The sequence below is a fragment of the Phocoena phocoena genome, chromosome 17 (genome assembly GCF_963924675.1).
Source record: "Phocoena phocoena chromosome 17, mPhoPho1.1, whole genome shotgun sequence".
Lineage (NCBI taxonomy): Eukaryota > Metazoa > Chordata > Mammalia > Artiodactyla > Phocoenidae > Phocoena > Phocoena phocoena.
The window spans coordinates 72,593,724-72,607,570 of NC_089235.1; the positions used below are offsets into that span (position 1 = coordinate 72,593,724).

Consider the following 13,847-nt stretch of genomic DNA (forward strand, 5'->3'; position numbering starts at 1 on the left):
TATATATCTGTCACTATCCTAGCTGGCGGGTGTTCACATATCATCAAAACATTATCCTTGTCTTGGAAAGAGACAGGCACATAAATAGCCACAGTACGCTGTGCGGAATCGTGATCAAATAGAGCGATGTGCCCAGATGCTGACCCTTTATACTTTCCCCAAAACATTTGCAAATATCTGTTATGTATGTAAATTCGTAACTATCTGCAAGGCATGTGGCAGATTACACCAACAGAATGTATAAATCTGCACACTAACTCAATATTCCATGGAATCATTGGTAGCTCAGTTCATAAATTGTTTCTGTTCTGTTTGTCAATGAGCTTCTTCACAGAACTCTGAAATGTCAGGACCTCCATCACCAAGGTGTCCCTTGTGTGAAAACCAGCAGATTCTCTAACTGAAGTGCTAAACTTACAGCATTTATGGCTCCTGAGAAGATTTTAATTGGAAACTGAAAAATGTTTCAAATTTTATTTAGTCTCCTAGAATGCTGTAAGCTGCTGGTCCATATCAACCAAGCCTCAGGGACACTGGCTGCATATAACGTGGTGTTTGCTGGACTGCAGCTTCTGGTCCCTATAAATAAGATAACAAGGAGTATAAAAAATAAAAAAGAGAGGAGGAGATGAGAGTGGAGGGACTGAGTATGGGCTGAGCACATGAACTTGGCAACTTCAGTGATCAATGAAGGACCACTTTGTAAAATTAGAATTTGTTTTTTACTTTGTAAAATTAGAATTTGTTTTTTAACATCATTATTGGAGTATAATTGCTTTACAATGTTGTGTTAGTTTCTGCTGTATCACAAAGTGAATCAGTTATACGTATACACATATCCCCATATTCCCTCCCTCTTGTGTCTCCCTCCCACCCTCCCTATCCCACCCCTCTAGGTGGTCACAAAGCACTGAGCTGATCTCCCTGTGCTATGTGGCTGCTTCTATTTTACATTTGGTAGTGTATATATGTCCAAGCCACTCTCTCACTTCATGCCAGCTTACCCTTCCCCTCTTCTCATGTCCTCAAGTCCTTTCTCTACATCTGCGTCTTTATTCCTGTCCTTCCCCTAAGTTCTCCAGAACCTTTTCTTTTTTTCTTTTTAGACTCCATATATATGTGTTAGCATATGGTATTTGTTTTTCTATTTCTGACTTACTTCACTCTGTATGACAGACTCTAGGTCCATCCACCTCACTACAAATTACTCAATTTCCTTTCTTTTTATGGCTGAGTAAGATTCCATTGTATATATGTGCCACATCTTCTTTATCCATTCATCTGTCAGTGGACACTTAGGTTGCTTCCACGTCCTGGCTATTGTAAATAGTGCTGCAATGAACATCGTGTTACATGACTCTTTTTGATTTATGGTTTTCTCAGGGTATATATGCCCAGTACTGGGATTTCTGGGTCATATGGTAATTCTGTTTTTAGTTTTTTAAGGAACCTCCATACTGTTCTCCATACTGGCTGTACCAATTTACATTCCCACCAACAGTGCAAGAGGGTTCCTTTTCTCCACACCCTCTCCAGCATTTATTGTTTGTAGAATTTTTGATGATGACCATTCTGACTGGTGTGAGGTGATACCTCACTGTAGTTTTGATTTGTATTTCTCTAACGATTAGTGATGTTGAGCATCCTTTCATGTGTTTGTTGGCAATCTGTATGTCTTCTTTGGAGAAATGTCTATTTAGGCCTTCTGCCCATTTTTGGATTGGGTTGTTTGATTTTTGATATTGAGCTGCATGAGCTGCTTGTATATTTTGGAGATGAATCCTTTGTCAGTTGCTTTGTTTGCAAACATTTTCATCCATTCTGAGGACTGTCTTTTCATCTTGTTTATGTTTCTTTTGCTGTGCAAAAGGTTTTACATTTCATTAGGTCCCATTTGTTTATTTTTGTTTTTATTTCCATTTCACTAGGAGGTGGGTCAAAAAGGATCTTGCTGTGATTTATGTCATAGAGTGTTCTGCCTATGTTTTCCTCTAAGAGTTTTACTGTGTCTGGCCTTACATTTAGGTCTTTGATGCATTTTGAGTTTATTTTTGTGTATGGGGTTAGGGACTGTTCTAATTTCATTCTTTTACATGTAGCTGTACAGTTTTCCCGGCACCACTTATGGAAGAGGCTGTCTTTTCTCCACTGTATATCCTTACCTCCTTTATCAAAGATAAGGTGACCATATGTTCGTGGGTTTATCTCTGGGCTTTCTATCCTGTTCCGTTGATCTATATTTCCGTTTTTGTGCCAGTACCATACTGTCTTGATTACTGTAGCTTTGTAGTATAGTCTGACATCAGGGAGCCTGATTCCTCCAGCTCCATTTTTATTTCTCAAGATTGATTTGGCTGTTTGGGGTCTTTTGTGTTTCCATACAAATTGTGAAATGTTTTGTTCTAGTTCTGTGAAAAATGCTATTGGTAGTTTGACAGGGATTGCATTGAATCTGTAGATTGCTTTGGGTAGTAAAGTCATTTTCACAATGTTGATTCTTCCAATCCAAGAACATGGTATATATCTCCATCTGTTTCTGTCATCTTTAATTTCTTTCATCAGTGTCCTATAGTTTTCTACAAACAGGTCTTTTGTCTCCTTAGGTAGGTTTATTCCTAGGTATTTTATTCCTTTTGTTGTAATGGTAAATGGGAGTGTTTCCTTAATTTCTCTTTCAGATTTTTCATCATTAGTGTGTAGGAATGCAAGAGATTTCTGTGCATTAATTTTGTATCCTGCTACTTTACTAAATTCATTGATTAGCTCTAGTAGTTTTCTGGTAGCATCTTTAGGATTCTCTATGTATAGTATCATGTCATCTGCAAACAGTGACAGTTTTAGTTCTTCTTTTCCGATTTGTATTCCTTTTATTTCTTTTTCTTCTCTGATTGCTGTAGCTAAAACTTCCAAAACTATGTTGAATAATAGCAGTGAGAGTGGGCAACCTTGTCTTATTCCTGATCTTTGTGGAAATGGTTTCAGTTTTTCACCATTGAGAATGATGTTGGCTGTGGATTTGTCATATATGGCCTTTATTATGTTGAGGTAAGCTCCCTCTATGCCTACTTTCTGGATGGGTTTTATCATAAATGGGTGTTGAATTTTGTCGAAAGCTTTCTCTGCATCGATTGAGATGATCATATGGTTTTTCTCCTTCAATTTGTTAATATGGTATATCACATTGATTGATTTGCATATGTTGAAGAATCCTTGCATTCCTGGGATAAACCCCACTTGATCATGGTATATGATCCTTTTAATGTGCTGTTGGATTCTGTTTGCTAATATTTTATTGAGGATTTTTGCATCTATGTTCATCAGTGATATTGGCCTATAGTTTCCTTTTTTTGTGACATCTTTTTCTGGTGTTGGTATCAGGGTGATGGTGGCCTCATAGAATGAGTTTGGGAGTGTTCCTCCCTCTGCTATATTTTGGAAGAGTTTGAGAAGGATAGGTGTTAGCGCTTCTCTAAATGTTTGATAGAATTCTCCTGTGAAGCCATCTGGTCCTGGGCTTTTGTTTGTTGGAATATTTTTAATCACAGTTTCATTTTAAGTGCTTGTGATTGGTTTGTTCATATTTTCTATTTCTTCCTGGTTCAGTCTTGGAAGGTTGTGCTTTTTTAAGAATTTGTCCATTTTATTGGCATATGGTTGCTTGTAGTAATCGCTCATGATTCTTTGTATTTCTGCAGTGTCAGTTGTTACTTCTCTTTTTTCATTTCTAATTCTGTTGATTTGAGTTGTTCTTTCTTTTTTTTTTTTATGAGTCTGGCTAATGGTTTATCAATTTTGTTTATCTTCTCAAAGAACCAGCTTTTAGTTTTATTGATCTTTGAGATCGTTTCCTTCATTTCTTTTTCATTTATTTCTGATCTCATCTTTATGATTTCTTTCCTTCTGCTAACTTGGGGGTTTTTTTGTTCTTCTTTCTGTAATTGCTTTAGGTTTAGAGTTAGGTTGTCTGTTTGAGATTTTTCTTGTTTCTTGAGGTAGGATTGTATTGCTGTAAACTTCCCTCTTAGAACTGCTTTTGCTGCGTCCCATAGGTTTTGGGTTGTTGTGTTTTCATTGTCATTTGTTTCTAGGTATTTTTTGAAATCCTCTTTGATTTCTTTAGTGATCTCTTGGTTATTTAGTAGTGTATTGTTTAGCCTCCATGTGTGTATTTTTTACAGTTTTCTTCCTGTAATTGATGTCTAGTCTCATAGAGTTGTGGTTGGAAAAGATAGTTGATATGATTTCAATTTTCTTAAATTTACCAAAGATTGATTTGTGACCCAAGATATGATCTATCCTGGTGAATGTTCCCTGAGCACTTGAGAAGAAAGTGTATTCTGTTGTTTTTGGATGGAATGTCCTATAAATATCTGTTACGTCCATCTTGTTTAATGTATCATTTAAAGCTTGTGTTTCCTTATTTATTTTCATTTTGGATGATCTGTCCATTGGTGAAAGTGGGGTGTTAAAGTCCTTTACTATTATTCTGTTACTGTCAATTTCCCCTTTTATGGCTGTTAGCATTTGCCTTATGTATTGAGGTGCTCCTATGTTGGATGCATAAATATTTACAATTGTTATATCTTCTTCTTGGATTGATCCCTTGATCATTATATAGTATCCTTCTTTGTCTCTTGTAATAGTCTTTATTTAAAGTCTATTTTATCTGATATGAGTATTGCTACTCCAGCTTTCTTTTGATTTTCATTTCCATGGAATATCTTTTTCCATCCCCTCACTTTTAGTCCATATGCATCCCTAGGTCTGAAGTGGGTCTCTTGTAGACAGCATATATATGGGTCTTGTTTTTGTATCCATTCAGCCAGTCTATGACTTTTGGTTGGAGCATTTTATCCATTTATATATAAGGTAATTATCGATATGTATATTCCTATTACCATTTTCTTAATTGTGTTGGGTTTGTTTTTGTACATCTTTTCCTTCTCTTGTGTTTCCTGCCTAGAGAAGTTCCTTTCGCATTTGTTGTAAAGCTGGCATGGTGGTGCTGAATTCTCTTAGCTTTTGCTTGTCTGTAAAAGTTTTAATTTGTCTATCGAATCTGAATGAGATCCTTACCGGGTAGAGTAATCTTGGTTTTAGGTTTTTCCCTTTCATCAGTTTAAATATGTCCTGCCACTCCCTTCTGGCTTGCAGAGTTTCTGCTGAAAGATCAGCTGTTAACCTTATGGGGATTCCCTTGTATGTTATTTGTTGCTTTTCCCTTGCTGCTTTTAATATTTTTCTTTGTATTTATTTTTTGTTAGGTTGATTAATATGTGTCTTGGCGTGTTTCTCCTTGGATTTCTCCTGTATGGGACTCTGTGTGCTTCCTTGACTTGAATGACTATTTCCTTTCCCATATTAAGGAAGTTTTCTACTATAATCTCTTCAAATATTTCTCAGTCCCTTTCTTTTTCTCTTCTTCTTCTGGGACCCCTATAATTTGAATGTTGGTGTGTTTAATGTTGTCCCAGGGGTCTCTGATGCTGTCCTCAATTCTTTTCATTCTTTTTTCTTTATTCTGCTCTGCAGTAGTTATTCCCACCATTTTATCTTCCAGGTCACTTATCCATTCTTCCGCCTCAGTTATTCTGCTATTGATTCCTTCTAGAGAATTTTCAATTTCATTTATTGTTTTTTTCATCATTGTTTGCTCTATACTTCTTCTAGGTCCTTGTTAAACATTCCTTGTATTTTCTCCATTCTATTTCCAAGATTTTGGATCATGTCTACTATCATTACTCTGAATTCTTTTTCAGGTAGACTGCCTATTTCCTCTTCATTTGTTTGGTCTGGTGGGTTTTTACCTTGCTCCCTCATCTGCTGTGTATTTCTCTGTCTTCTCATTTTGCTAAACTTACTGTGTTTGGGGTCTTCTTTTTGCAGGCTGCAGCTTTGTAGTTCCCGTTGTTTTTGGTGTCTTCCCCCAGTGGGTGAGGTTGGTTCAGTGGGTTGTGTAGGCTTCCTGCTGGAGGGGACTGGTGCCTGTGTTCTGGTGGATGAGGCTGGATCTTGTCTTTCTGGTGGGCAGGACTGCCCCTGGTGGTGTGTTTGGGGTGTCTTTGAACTTATTATGATTTTCGGCAACCTCTCTGCTAATGGGTGGGGTTGTGTTCCTATATTGCTAGCTGTTTGGCATGGGATGTCCAGCAGTGGAGCTTGCTGGTCGTTGAGTGGAGCTGGGTCTTAGCTTTGAGATGGAGATCTCTGGGAGAGCTCTCGCTGACTGATATTACATGGGGCCAGGAGGTCGCTGGTGGACCAATGTCCTGAGCTTGGCTCTCCCACCTCAGAGGCTCAGGACTGACACCCGGCCGGAGCACCAAAACCCTGTCAGCCACACGGCTCAGAAGAAAAGGTTGAAAAAAAAGACAGAAAAATAAAATAAAATAAAGTTATTGAAATAAAAAATATATATATAATAAAAAAAATTAAAAAATAATAAAAAAAAAGAGAGCAAGGAAACCAAGAAACAAATCCACAATGATAACAAGCACTAAGAACTATACTGAGATAAACATAAAAATCAGAAACTAATCAGTTGCATACAGCAAACCCCAAGTCTACAGTTGTTCTCAAAGTCCACCACCTCAATTTTGGGCTGATTCATTGTCTCTTCAGGTATTCCACAGATGCAGGGTACATGGAATTGACTGTTGAGATTTAATCCACTGCTTCTGAGGCTGCTGGGAGAGATTTCCCTTTCTCTTCTTTGTTAGCACAGCTCCTTGGGTTCAGCTTTGCATTTGGACCCGCCTCTGCATATAGGTCGCCTGAGGGCATCTGTTCTTTGCCCACACAGGACGGGGTTAAAGGAGCGGCTGATTCGGGGGCTCTGGCTCACTCAGGCCGGGGGGAGGGAGGAGTACGGAATGTGGGGCGAGCCTGAGGCGGCAGAGGACAGCATGACATTGCAGCAGCCTGAGTGGTGCCGTGCATTCTCCTGGGGAAGTTGTCCCTGAGTCACGGGACAATGGCGGGCTGCACAGGCTCCTGGGAGGGGAGGTGTGGAGAGTGACCTGCTCTCGCACACAGGCTTCTTGGTGGCTACAGCAGCAGCCTTAGCATCTCATGCCTGTCTCTGGTGTCTGTGCTTACAGCCGCAGCTCGCACCCATCTCTGGAGCTCGTTTAGGCCGTGCTCTGAATCCCCTCTCCTCGCACACCAAGAAACAATGGTGTCTTGCCTCTTAGGCAGGTCCAGAGTTTTTCCCAGACTCCCTCTCGGCTAGCTGTGGTGCACTAGCCTGTTCAGGCTGTGTTGACGCAGCCAACCCCAGTCCTCTCCCTGGGATCCGACCTCCAAAGCCCGAGCCTCAGCTCCCAGCCCCCACCTGCCCTGGAGGGTGAGCAGACAAGCCTCTCGGGCTGGTGAGTGCCGGTCGGCACCGATCCTCTGTGCAGGAATCTCTCCTCTTTGCCCTCTGCACCCCTGTGGCTGCGGTCTCCTCCATGGCTCCGAAGCTTCCCCGCTGCCACCCACAGTCTCCACCAGTGAAGGGGCTTCCTAGTGTGTGGAAACTTTTCCTCCTTCACAGCTCCCTCCCAGAGGGGCAGAGCCCATCCCTATTCTTTTTTCTCTGTTTTTGCTTTTTTCTTTTGCCCTACCCAGGTACGTGGGGAGTTTCTTGCCTTTTGGGAAGTCTGAGGTCTTCTGCCAGCATTCAGTAGGTGTTTTGTAGGAGTTGTTCCACATGTAGATGTATTTTTGATGTATCTGTGGGGAGGAAGGTGATCTCCACGTCTTACTCCTCTGCCATCTTGAAGGTCCTCTCAAAATTAGAATTTTTTATATCAAGATTTTTGAAGGCTTAATACATGCCATTTCTATTATATTAATACTGCCCTCTCCAATTCCCACTCCAAAGGTAATAAACTTTTTTCTGCACTTATTATGAAAACTGAGAATATATTGCTTTGGATGGCTTTGAATTTATCGACGTAATGAAAACCAACTCAGACACAGTCTCTTTTATAAAGCAGTGGATGTGTGAGCAAATGAGGGCTTACGTACATGTTTATAATCACGTCTGCAAAAAACTAGTACTCATGCACTTCAGGGTTTGTTTTTGATAGTTACCTGCAAAATATTGACACTCTTGGGCATTTTGGCTTGTCAGATAAGTCTCATTCCTTGAGAGTTACATGCAATGCTTTTTGCTTGGTGAAAAGTGAGTTCCAAGTCTCATAGCCTTGAGAAGTTTTGTTTCTTTCTCCTCTCTTACCTAGTTCCATGAGCATGTGACTGTGTCATTCCTACAGATAGGAGCTCAGGTGTGTTGACGGTACCTGGGAAAACAGATGCTAACATATTTAAACAAATACTATCATAAACATATCTGAGCCTCATGACACATTTTCAGACTTACGTGAACTCATGTGCACGTTTTATTTGTCTTTTAAAAATAACTTACTTCTTTCCAGAAAGTGGACACATTGTTTTAAAATAAATATGAGATATCATTATAAATAAAATATTTTATTTATAGAATTATACATAAAATAATTATGAGATATCACTAGCATTCAAAGATAAGGACAATGGGCTTCCCTGGTGGCGCGGTGGTTGAGAGTCCGCCTGCCGATGCAGGGGACACGGGTTCGTGCCCCGGTCCGGGAAGATCCCACATGCCGCGGAGCGGCTGGTCCCGTGAGCCATGGCCGCTGAGCCTGTGCGTCCGGAGCCTGTGCTCCGCAATGGGAGAGGCCACAGCGGTGAGAGGCCCACGTACTGCAAAAAAATTAAAAAAAAAGATAAGGACAAGGAAATATAAATTTAGATAGAAAATCAATATCAATGTGAAAAAGGAAGTTGTGAGGACTAATACAATATTAAATTATTCTTCTTACTTCCTGACAATGAGGTGGAAAAAGGAGACATGGCAAGTTATAGCTCTCAGTATTAGCCATGAGGCAGCATTCTGGAACTACCCTTAAAAGGGAATTTCTCTTTTTGGAACACCTGTGTGACCAAGGGCTGTGAGTGGGAAGTGATTTCTTGACCTAAAACTCTTTTTGGCTTCTCTGCAGCGGCCCCAGACCCCTCAGAGTCAAATCTCACAGATTTGCTTTCCTTTCAGTGATGAGGAAATTTGAGAAGCTCCCAAAATCTAAGGTGATCTTCGATGCAGATGTTGCTGTGCTGGTCAAGTCCGAAGTTCCCGGTTCTGAGTCCTCACTGACGCAGTGCTTGGCAGGTGAGGGGCCGGGCACCTGGGTGGTGCCATATGAATATGCTGTGCTGATCTTGCAAGACACATCAAGTACAACCCTTGAAATGATCATCAAATATACGGTATAAAAAATACTTTGTAAATCACTCGATTCTCAAAATGTGCATCCAACTCATAATTTCAGTTAGAAGTTTATAGCGTATCCACCACCTGCCAAGAACGAGGCTCTGCCAGATGTTAGGGAGCAGAATTGAAGGACATTCGTTCCTTCTAGAGCATTTTGTCCAGATCAGGAGATGTATCTGTTTATTTCAGCGGTCAGGCCAGGGATGGGTAATAACAACTACCACTTATTGAGTATTCATCTTTACGAGCATTGTCTCATAATCCTCCAGTCCTCCATGAATAGTCATTGTAACCCATGTTACTGTGTGTGTGTGTGTTTGGGGGGGCGGGGAGTAGGGGTATGTGTCCGTCTGTCCTCAGCATCTCCTGAGGGACAGGTGGGTGACTGTCCCATGGTGCTTGCAGACTGTGCACTAGATGACACCTGCAGCTTCTTCACAGTGTCCACGGCGGGATCACAAGTCTCCTGCGATTTCTATGCTTGGGCAAGTGACAACTTTGCCTGCACAACTTCTGGTCGGGTGAGTCATGGCAGCTGCATGGTGGGTCTGTCTCTTGTCTTACATCAGACATGCCCTGATTGAATTGACACCACTTTGATCAGGTGATGGAATGAGATTGTCAATAGCTGATCCCACGTTACCTCCATTTCTTCAAAACAATGGGACTTTGGGAAATTGGAACTGCAGAGGACCAGTGATGGCTCAGGATGAAGTTAACTTAGGGACTGTTTATCTGAGCAGCACCATTTTCAGACAGATCCATCAGAAGAGGATTTCAGTGATGAGCCCCCTCCTTCTGTCCCCCACCTGTTTATCTCATTGGGTAGCTTGGGCCACTGGACACACCAGGACATTCATTGTCCAGAGACCAAAATACCATATGTCTCTCTGAGCCCCAGACCCCAGCATTCCTTCCCATTGTAGAAGTAAAACATGATTATGGCTTAAAACGGAAAAGAAAGTTAAATATTAGTTAGAACCACATGAAATTGCTGTTTCAGTGAGTGAAAGCTGGTCGGGTATCAGCAATTTCATTGTTACCATGAATTAGGACAGAAAGGTATGCAGTGAAAAGCAATTCTCCTAACTTCCTAACTCTTAGCCACATGCAAATCTCCATTTTCACTCCTCCATTCCTTATGGGTCCTTCCAGAACATTTCTATGTGTTTATAAGTGTTTATTACATAAAAACATTTTTGTTTACATGCTAATATTTTACAATACATATTCTTTTCTACCTTGATTTTCTTACATAATATTTACCTTTCTGTATCTAAAAAATGACCCTTGTTCTTTTTAATGGCAACATACCAATCCATTCTTTGCATAGACCTCATTTATCTCACATTTAAGGGCATATAGATTTGTTAGCAGTTTTTTTTTAATACATTTATTTATTTTATTTATTTATTTTTGGCTGCGTTGGGTCTTCGTTGCTGCATGTGGGCTTTCTCTAGTTGTGGCGAGTGGGGGCCACTCTTAGTTGCGGTGTGCGGGCTCCTCATTGCGGTGACTTCTCTTGTTGTGGAGCACGGGCTCTAGGCGCGCGGGTTTCAGTAGTTGTAGCACACGGGCTCAGTAGTTGTGGCTCACGGGGTCTAGAGCGCAGGCTCAGTAGTTGTGGCGCATGGGCTTAGTTGCTCCTCGGCGTGTGGGATCTTCCCAGACCAGGGCTCGAACCCGTGTCCCCTGCATTGGCAGGTGGATTCTTAACCACTGCACCACCAGGGCAGTCCCCTGTTAGCAGTTTTGCATCAGCACCAGGTACCAGTGCTTGTGTGCAAGTGCATATTCATAAGTGACAGCCCAGAAACCGCATGGAAGGTGGACCCCTGGATTTTAGGACTCAAGCTGGGGCCTGGAGCTGTAGGATCTTGAGAAAAGTAGGGAGCTGTCTTGGATTGAATCTCAACCCTGTCATTTTGGGGCTGTTTACCATGTGCAGGTTCCTTAACCTCTGTCTCGTCATTGGTAAGATGGAGTCTGGTGAGGATCTGAGAGACTAACTCCATACACACAGTAGATTGCTGAGGACACGTTCACTTCTTTGAGTTTAAAGCATTTTGAGGAGGATGACGGCGCCTTTGTTTGTTTTTGTGATCATGATTCAGACCTGCCTTAAGATATATCGGGGGAAAAGGGGGTGGGGTGGGGGAGGGAGGATGGGCTAGTAGACTGGTGACACTCAGCAAGAACTCACCACCTTAACCCATTAAGGTCAGTACTGAGCCGTGCTCTCAGTGTCACCTCTCCTGCCCTGGGACAGTGCAGACAGGCTGGGCTTATTTGTTATCAGGGTCCAGGTGGTGCTCCCACATCTTGGCTGGTCCATGGTGAGTGATTCTGCTAATAATGGGACACCTCTGTCCAGACTTCTGTCAGGTCCTTTGTGGTCTGAGGGTCACAGCTGTCAGTGACAGTGGTTCCCTAGGCAACTGTCACATCCTTGGGAATCCCTGATCTAAAGAACGTCTGCTACTTGTGTTTCCCTAAGGGATCAGAACCAGCTTATAGAATTAAAAATAACAGAAGGAGCTGACATTTGTTGAGCGCTTACTAAGCACCTGGCATTTCTGTGAGTCAGTATCTTAGATTATTGATCATCTGACCCTCTGCTGACAGCTGCTTGCTCAGTAAGTGTGGATTTTAGTCTACAAGGTATACAACATTTCATTTTATTAAAAAAGACAAAAGAAGAACTAACTCTAACTTCAACCCCTCAGCCCACGAGAGACACTGTCTTACAGGGAGAGTAGTTAGAAGGCGACTCTGGAGCCAGGTTGCCTGGGTTCAAGTCCCAGTCTCACTACTTGCTTGTTGCTCTTTTGCACCTTGGTTCTTCAGAGCCCCCATAAATATGGGGTGATAACGGCACCCGCGTCACAGGACTGTTGTGAAGTCATACATGGGAAAACTCACAGGACAGTTTCTGCTGCAGAGGAAATGCTCAATGACCTTTGTCCTAGTCGTCACCATGGTTGTTAGTGTCTTATCCACACATCAGGTCGACGGGGATTCCATCTCAACCATTAGTAAGGCTCCTCTCCGGGGCCGGGGCCCTGCAGTGCCTTTGACTGTGAGGGATCAGTCCACTCAGCCCAGAGCCGAGGCCATGGTCCCAGGAGCCAACTTCAGGCCCCTTGGCGCCACTGGGTCTGGGGCAGGCTGGGGTGGGGAAGGGACTCTTGCTGAGGCAGGGGCCCCGTGCTTTGGGTTACCTCCGCCCCTTCCCTCAGTGCCCACCGCCACCCAGCAGAGCCTGACTGCAGACGGGGCCAGGGCTCCTGTAATCTGGGACCCAAGACTCAGGTCCTTTTCAGTCTGCAGGAATCCCGCCTCCTCAAAGGCCCTTCTTCCCTCCTCAGACCATCATCTGTTCAGTGAGTTTGGGTTTTTTTCAAAAAGCAAGGAGAGCTGTTGCCTTCAAATAGCCTTTGTTTTAGCCTCTGCCCTCCCCAAATTCCCAAAATTGCACTGGAAAACTCAAAGTTGGGCAACTTTGCAGGGGGTGGGGGCAGGGAGGGGGCAAAATACTAGAAACAAGACAGAAATTGATACAGATTTAGCCTACCACGCCCACACAGCAAGAGCTCTGGACCTAGGGGTCAGAGGCACTGGAAAACAGCAAGATCTTTAGAAGCCTGACCTCCCCGTTTCCAGGCTAAAGAACCTTCCCCTGATCCTCCCTGTGTACAAGCTGTGTGCCAAACAAGGTCTTCCCTGGGCTGGACCCTGCCTCTCTCTCTCTCTCTCTCTCTCTCTCTCTCTCCCTCTCCTCCCATCACACCCCTCTCATAACTGACAGTCCCTGAGAACAACTAGACCTAGTTAATGAAAACACCCACAGGATCCCACGTCTCCATCTCTGCCGTTTCTTCTGCTTACAATCCCCCTTCTCTTGTTTCCACCTGACAAACTCTTATTTATACGTCAGAACCCCACCCAGATTCACTTTTTCTGGGAAAATTTTCTAGCTCCCCTTTCTCAATGGAGTTAACCACTCCTTCTTCAGGGGTAATTATCTCCTCTTTTATTACACATGTCTTTGCAGCTAACACTCTGGGCTGGAATTTACTGCTTACATGTCTGTGTGCTTCAATAGATGGGGAGAAACTAAGAAGCAGGAATCTTCTATTTATCTTTGTAAGCCGCGTGCCTAGCTTTGGTTAGAGTTTAATAAATGTTTGTTGAATTTAATTGTTAAGTGTCACCGGACAATAATTCAGCCTCTTTCCACGTTTAGGAGGAAGATGCACTGGGGACCTCGAAGGCCACCAGCTTTGGAAGTCTGATGTGCCAGGTGAAAGCGAGGAGCAGGGGTGGAGACTCTCCAGCTGTGTATCTGAAAAAGGGTAGGTTGATGAGCTGGGTAGCTCGGGGCCCCAATGGCTTAGCCTGTTCAGTGTCTGGGGCTGCTTTCCCGCAAGACGCGTTTAGAGAGGAGCCACGCTGCCCCCAGCGCAAGGGACAGGGAGGCCCATCCTGCAGGTGAGCGATTCAGTTGCAGAGCAGACACGAAGGCTGCGGGCAGAGGCCAGCTGAGTCC

The 13,847-nt window shown here is 42.9% G+C and overlaps 1 protein-coding gene across 1 annotated transcript in view; it reads left to right on the forward strand.

Annotated features, from left to right (window-relative positions):
* TG (thyroglobulin) overlaps positions 1-13,847 on the forward strand; it is a 243,760-nt gene that overhangs the window by 55,121 nt on the left and 174,792 nt on the right. Inside the window, exons 23-25 of the mRNA XM_065895070.1 lie at positions 9,080-9,196; positions 9,704-9,819; positions 13,545-13,653. Coding sequence (XP_065751142.1) covers positions 9,080-9,196; positions 9,704-9,819; positions 13,545-13,653 — 342 coding nt within the window. The remainder of the gene's footprint in view (positions 1-9,079; positions 9,197-9,703; positions 9,820-13,544; positions 13,654-13,847) is intronic.